This window comes from Megalops cyprinoides, chromosome 15, assembly GCF_013368585.1.
Source record: "Megalops cyprinoides isolate fMegCyp1 chromosome 15, fMegCyp1.pri, whole genome shotgun sequence".
NCBI lineage: Eukaryota > Metazoa > Chordata > Actinopteri > Elopiformes > Megalopidae > Megalops > Megalops cyprinoides.
Window position 1 is genome coordinate 12,275,484 of NC_050597.1, and position 7,492 is coordinate 12,282,975.

The 7,492-nt window shown below is 43.2% G+C and overlaps 1 protein-coding gene across 1 annotated transcript; it reads right to left on the reverse strand.

Annotated features, from left to right (window-relative positions):
• Nucleotides 1-4,383: 4,383 nt before the first annotated feature.
• Nucleotides 4,384-6,935, reverse strand: irf2bp2a (interferon regulatory factor 2 binding protein 2a). Its single transcript, XM_036546612.1, has 2 exons — nt 5,844-6,935; nt 4,384-5,483 (listed from the first exon to the last, which is right to left on the reverse strand). Exons 1-2 carry the CDS (start codon nt 6,670-6,672, stop codon nt 4,765-4,767), a joined length of 1,548 nt encoding a protein of 515 aa, XP_036402505.1. The 5' UTR covers nt 6,673-6,935; the 3' UTR covers nt 4,384-4,764.
• Between the last annotated feature and the right edge of the window lie 557 nt (nt 6,936-7,492).

Sequence of the window (7,492 nt, forward strand, 5' to 3'; positions counted from 1 at the left end):
GGAATGGTGGGGCTAAGGTTAAGATTTATTAATCGCTGACTCTTGATATGAATTAGAAAGCATCTATCATAAATAAAGTACTTGTCAGTGTCAGTATTTGCATGACCATGACCTATATAAATAGAGGTAATTCTAATAGAGTATTCTGCTGGCAACCACCCAACTGTAAATGTTGCTTACATCATAACAGCTGATGACAATAATTCTAACATTCCATGACACCGGCATGGGCCCTCTTTGTCAGCTGTATTAAACTTAGAAAATAAATTGTTACATATGCATGAAATGAGTGTTGATAAGCTCTACTATTTAGAATTTAGGTCACTTGAGAAATACTGTATTATCAGATCAAATACATATTGATCTATTTATAGAGGCACAGACATCAATGTACTATGCCATAAAGAATTAAACTATTGTTGTTTCCCTAGCTCTTGACCGGTCTCATAATGTTCCACCCTTGGTAATTTCCTGCTGCAGCAATGGAATAATACCCAGGGACTGCAGACCAGTTAAGAGATGATTGATGTCCTCTATATTTAGATTGATATGCCATATCCAGATACCTTCTGCTTCCAATCCTGAAAGGTAACCAGGCAACTGAGCCCTGTTATGACATACCAAAGATCCGTGATCGCTATATTTGGTTCAACATAACCCTTTCCAGGTAAAGACTTCAAGTCAACAGAACACAGATTCCTTTCTTGGAGCTGGCTGCCAGTGATGATGAATGGCGGCTGAAGCTCTCCTGTTTTAGGTCTAATTATAGTGAGCGTGGCTGGTATATTTCTCTCCCCTCCCTCTCCTGTTCTTTTTGGTGTTTTCCTTTGACTGGGGCTGCTGAGCTCTGGAATGTGGAAAGAAGAGGTTTTCACTTGTTCCAAGGCAGGCGCAACAACACAACGAGAACAGAGCCCGCAGGCAAATAGTTCAAATCGCTGACGTGGCAAGCCATTGTGAGCATGCAAAGGGTTTGCACGTAAACCTGCTGCCCACATTGTATTCCCCTGAACCCATGTTGTGTTAAGTTGGGGACATTTTGGAGCATTACTGGAAATGAAACTAAAAAAAAAAATCTGCTTACAAATCATTAACCTTACAAAAAATATTTATAGCATTCAGCTTTCTGCTTAAGAACACCTGTCACAATGCAGAGGGTTCTTAACAACTACATAGAACTTGACTGCAAAAGGAAATCGTGCTGTTGTCCAGAAAAAACGTTAAAAAGAGCAGAGTTAAGTTAAATTTCAGTTAAGTTTGCAGCTGTACTGTAAAAAAAATGAAAGGAGTAATCCGCCTCGGAACAATAATTCCATTAACAGTCTGTGCGTGGGCTATGGTTATGCAAAACTCTCAGGTGATTTGGAAAGCAAGAGCATGCAAATGCATATACTTCTGGCAAGAGCTTCTGTATGACAAATCTGAGGCAATGCATTCTGGGAGCATGTGAGTAGACAGGATGGGATGCAAACAGGAAGGAACTGTACTCTGTTAATCCAACAATTGACTAAAGAGTTTTAAAAAATACAGCATGTTTAAGTCAACAAGGAAAGTCATAAATCAGAGTTAAAATTATTTACTAATCCAGGGCTGTTTCCTTTAGCCCTGCAAATGTGTTAAGGGTATCTGGGTCATGAGGAACTGGGAAGTACTGCTGAATGAACCATGAATGCATTAGCCAAACTAAGGCGTAGCTTCATGGAGTGCTCTTGTGCTGAAAGAGTTAACACTGCATCACTGCCATCTGTTTACAAAATTCTCACAGGGGTTTCACATGGCAGCATAATGCTAAACGCACATGGTGTTCCACATTCTTGTCATGATGCTGCTTGCAGTGCTAAACCTGAAGACAACTTGCCTGTACTTGATTGCTCTGGATGACTTACTTATTTAATGAATGGCTTAATAAGGTGAAATTGCTCATTTACATTGACAAAGGCATATATAAGATTAAGTGAACTTTAGATGGTGATTCATCTTGCAACCACGTAATTAAAACAAATTCAAGTTTTAAGGCTAAAGTGTCCAGGTCAAAAAGTAAATGTTAGCCTGATAACATTGAGGTCGACACGAGATTTGCATCATTGTGAAGTAGACGTGCTCGTTTCTAGCAGCAGTCCTATCTTGGCAGTTTACCACAACAAATCTGAAAACTTATGGGAACTGGGCACAGGGCAAGAAAAGACAGCTGAGGAGTATATGGCTCGTGATCTTTTCCGACGGTGCCACGTAACGTGTGTTGACCTATTAATCTCTGACGGCTGGTATTTTTGTTTCTCGGAGGAGTTAAGTTTCGGTGACAGAGAAGAGCTTTCTCAGCTGGAATATAAAACGACAGCTGTGCGAGCACTGCAAATGAGCCGGGCACACAAAATGGAACTTCCCTCTGATCCAAATAAATATTAATACTCAGACGCAGACTGAGACTCTCAAAAGGCCCTGTGCCGATTGGATTCTCAACATTACGTGCCTCTTTTGAAATTAGAACGAGTTCAGACGTGTAAATGATTAACTATAAATTAGATCGTAACGTCATAATGAAAACGGGTTCTAAAACAGCACTTTGTCCTTTGAAATATAATGGAATGTTTTAAGAATTCTAACAACCTATCGCACCTTTAAGAAAAACATGTTCATATGTTCAAAACATCTGAGTAAATATAATTTAGAAAGAAGCACTGTGATAATGTACATTCTACACTTAGAACCTAATTCACATTAATGTACCCTACTATATGAATGATCACCCATGGTTATTTGGCTTTTAGTTACAGGTTTTATAGAATTCTGCCTCCAAAATACAGGTTGAAACATTAATGTGAAATTGGTGATTAAAGTATGCATTAAATTGCTCTGCCGCATATCCGGTTGGATTTCATTGCTCCCAGCCATAGCAACGAACACAATAATGTTGAAGGATAATCAGAAATGCTATGTATGACATTCACCTTTCATCATTAACACTTGCTTAAGGTCCCTTGTTTTAAATTTGGTCACGAATGGGTTAACTCGGAGAGGCTGAAAGAACCAAAGTGCACACGGATATCGCACATTGGACCCTTTCATTTTCGTGTACATACCAATCTTAAACGGTGGAAAGCGTGTGCTTCCACTCTGTTCCAGAACAAGGGCAGAGACGGGTCCGTGACTCAGGAATTCCACCATCGTGCACGTGATCGTGTTGTTTTATTTCTCAATGGTCCAGCGTTTCACATGGTCATGGAATTTGTGACTTGTAACAAAGTTGAGCGGAGTTCAAGGTAGCTTTGTGATTGCGGCTTGTGAGTAAAAGTAGTCGTGGTGGCATCTTTTAGGGTGTTTCATTAATCACTGTTATCACGGGGGTTTTGACGGAGTAGACCCGCCCGGGCCAATGTTTGGTGTCGGGGAAAAGACAACAAAACTATAAGGAGAAGTGAAACTCGCGCCTAAAGAACTTAAAATAGCCTACATCGAAGTCACATTTGTTCAGTCCCTAGACGTCATTGCATAGGTAAATTACATAAACGTCCGTCAAACTACTAAATAGTTTCCACAAAGACCATTTCTGTCTCGTGAGTTGAGAAACACGTGGCCTCAGGGGAAACGATACTTGCAAAGTATTTTTTGCTGTATGTTCATTTGTTTTGATGACATCCGAGATGTTCTGACGCATATGAGTAAGAAGTTGTTCTCAGATCTGAAATATTCAAAACATATCATTGAAAGTAGTTCAATTTCATTAGTTCCCTGAGTCTGTTCACGCTTAAGACGGGAGTTCTGTTTTCTATTTTAAGATGGCGTGCGTCGCTCAAAATAGCATATATGTTTGGTCTTCAGTTCTGAGTTTGAATTGGTGTTGTGCGAGTTACACTCAAGTTACTCCACCCATATCTGACTCCAATCTTACCTGGGACCTCTCATGGCAATATAACAGTTAAATGTCACCTTTCGCTGTACCATACTGTACCTGACAGTCAGAAATGGGCGTGGATAACTAGCTGATAAGGGAAACGTTCATCACTTGATTCATGGCATGAATAAGGTAATCATGTTCTCTGCCAGCATTGAACCTCCTCTGATTAGGCACACGGTGTTTTGATTTTAGAGATAACTTTCCGAATCATAAAATAACATCCCGCATGTTTACAATGACCTGCAGCACGTCCACTTACAATATTACATTGCAAACATTGCTGGAAATGACACAGCAGCCTTACTGAACAAGCTGTGACTTTTGTTGCAATGTAACAATGTGTTTACGCCCCCAGCGGCACTTCTCTTGGCCGAAATGGCGATCATTTTTGTTGATTGCATCATAACCTGCCACTACTGAAGAAAAATCCCGTTTACAAAAAAAAAAAAAAGCAAGCACAGACACTAAGTTATTATTACAAGGTCAGAAATTGTATTTGGCAATTTTAAACAAGTGCATACAAGTACAGCTAGAAGCATTTCAGTTTTGCTAAGTGCTTGTAGAGTAGCATTAGTCACATTCTACGTTTCACGGGAACTGTCACCAGACCTAAAAATACAACAAGAAATCGCTTTAACATCAATAAAAGGAGGAAAAGTTGTCCAATATAATGAGTACATACCTTTATCTTCAAAAATATAGAAACACAATGTATTCAAAAATCAAAAATTATACAGCCAAGTTTACGAAGTATACACTTCCCTTGTGTCCAATATGTACAAGTCCGTTAGTTTTGTTTGGATGGTATGCATGTGGTTTATATTTATATATATAATATCTTTTTTTTTTTTTCAAAAATCATAATAAAATCAAGGGTCCCTCTCCTTTTTTACTTTCACATCTCCTGCAAGTATGGTGGCTATTTCACCTTGCATGAAAGCCCATGGTACGTTTGAGCCCACTAAGGGACATTTCTCTCCGCTCGGACAATACACTTCACCAGTAGCACCTTGTTGTTTGATGCTTTCCCTGGAGCAAGGGAAACAGAACTTGTGTGAAGGAACTGACGGGCACTGGACGAAATGCGTGTCCTCTAAACGTTCGTGGCAGAGAGTGCAGCACAAGGGTATGCTGCTGGGTACAGAAGAGTCTGGAATGCTTTGAGGGTGCACTTGATCCATGCCTGGCACGTGCGGTGTTCCTGCGCTAGCCACGTCCCTCTGAGGCAGTCTCCTTTGGTTCATGGAGGACGGCGAGAGAGGGCTGCTGCTGTTCCTCCGGGTGGTGGAGTGCACCTGGTTGGCATCCTTAGGCGAGCTGTTTCCCCCAGCGTTGTCCGCTGCCAAAATAAGCGCCGCCATGGGAGAGTGGCCGTTCTGCGCAGCCTCGGGGGGAGTAGTGCGGGAATGAGGGGATATTGTGGAAGGCGGAGAAGCGAAGCTCGGGGGCTGCGCGGTGGACATTTTCAGGACCTCTGCGGGAGGTGGGAGCCACTGTTGAACTTCTCCGTTGAGCTTTGCAGCCGTACCCTCTCCTTCAGGCTCCGGTGAAGCTTTCCTCTTCATATTCCGAGGGTGCTTTCCTCTGTCTGAAAATAAAAATAAGTTATACAACGCGTGAGAACATGGTTACGAAGCACACATTCAACAGTGCTGTAAGAAGGAAACGTGCGTTCTCTATATGCTCCGGAAAATAATATAAGTGTACAAACTATAGCGCAAATTCAACTACACAGCATGCACGATAATGTAGTATGCCGACGCGGCGTTTAAAATGTAGGTTATAGGTAGCTAAAGCATAGTCATCGAGTATGCAAGGTGTAATCACTTTGTTGCAAAGCGGCTGACTCATGGTGTGCATGCTTGTCTCGTTCAGAATAATTTTGTTCTGAACTAGAGCTCGATCAACGTGCGTGACACTTCAGCAGCAATGACTTTCACTTAGTTACCTGTTTTTGAAACCGATGGGCTCATTTCATATCCCAGCACTCTCTGCTGCATGGCGGCGTGGTCCTTCTTGAACCTGTTATCTAAAGTGTGGAGAGCCATCAAGTCCCTGACTGTTTTGCCCTTGCTCATCCATTCATCTGTCCTGTTCTTGTGGCTGTCGCTGATCTCCGGCGTCAAGCTGTCTGGTCTGTGCTTCTCTTTCACTTCCCTCTCGTGCTCCGTGCTGGAGACGGAGGCTGGTCGCTTGCCGCTGAGCTCGCTCGGGCTCGACGTCGTTAATGCTGAAGGGAGTACCATTTGTCCAGGTCTGCCATTGACCGCGTGTACAGGGGGCATGCTACCGTTAGCCAAAGGCACCAAATTCGGGGGTACCGTGCTAGTCCTGCGAGGGTTGGGACTCTGCCGGTTCAGCTCTGGTGGATCGTCTGGTTTAGGGAATCCATTTGGGACAGGAATGCCGTTAGCCTGTCGCCCTGACTGATACTCTGGACCCAGTCTGGGCGGCCGATCAGAGGTGAGCGGATAGCGATCCAGGGGCTGTGGCGGCCGCGAGCCGGGATCTCCAGCCGTGTGGTTGATGGACTGAATCTCTTTCCCGGAGAGCTGAGGTTTCCCTGGCCCCGGAGATCTCCCCTCCTGGAAGCCATGAGCCCGCTTCAGCTGCCGAGCGGTCTCAATCACAAAGTCGATACGGTCGGCTCCTTCGTAGTTAACACATCCCCTGCAGACGGGCTCGGTAAAATCCCAGATCATAGCCCATGGCATGCGGGGCAAGTCACATAAATAACAAGACTGCCTTCTCGAAGCAGCAACTGCTGCGGACGACATCGCTCTCGCGAAAGTGTACAAAAATCTTCTCCCAAGCGTTGATGTTTCTTTATTTTCTGAAAACGGGATACCGCAATATCTACTGTTTATAGCTTCCCCTCCTGACTGCAGCAACAACAATTAAGTTACCGACAGAAGTTCATGGCAGTGTGTACTTTACTACGGCGCGCCTCTATCTATCTCTCCCACTACTACTCTGCTAGCTCAATGTGGAGCAGTGACGTCATGACTGAACACTAAACTTGTGGTTCCAGCTCCAATTCTATTTACTTGATTCTTCGACAGCCCCCCTTCAGCGCATGCTCTTTCACAGTCTCTGCCCCTTTTTAATGAATCTTTTGAACTTGTGCCAGGCATGAGACTAGATACGACCGAGATAGTCAAGAAGTTGGGTATATATAGCAACGCTTATTGTTTTTGTGTCGATTGTCTGCTATAGCTTTTGCTGAATGGATGAAAAAGACTTTTGGGGAATTTGATCACGTTCGAAATGAATTTGATTTAGCTGGATATCGAAACGGAGAGGAGAGCTGTTGCTTCCTGTTTCTTGCACATGGTTACGAACGGGTCTGTAGGCTACAGTGAAAGCAACTGCAGACAATTGCTGGACTTGCATAATCGTATTAGTATTTTCGGTGGAATTGCAAATGGCGGAGGAGAAGAGTTCAAGTAATATCCGAAATGTTTCGTGAGATTTTAGTGAGTACTGTTACCCATGTTGGTTGGTGAAATAACCGAAAAAGGAGAACAGTGGTTGAAATCGTCGAACGGCGTGAGCTTGTGTCTACTCAAAACTTTCCAGACCATAAAGCGTTAATGT

Coding starts and splice junctions, on each gene's coding strand:
- irf2bp2a (XM_036546612.1), bottom strand. CDS start 6,672: ATGTCGTCCGCAGCAGTTGCTGCTTCGAGAAGGCAGTCTTGTTATTTA. Junction 5,484..5,843: donor CCCATCGGTTTCAAAAACAG/GTAACTAAGTGA, acceptor TTTTATTTTCAG/ACAGAGGAAAGCACCCTCGG.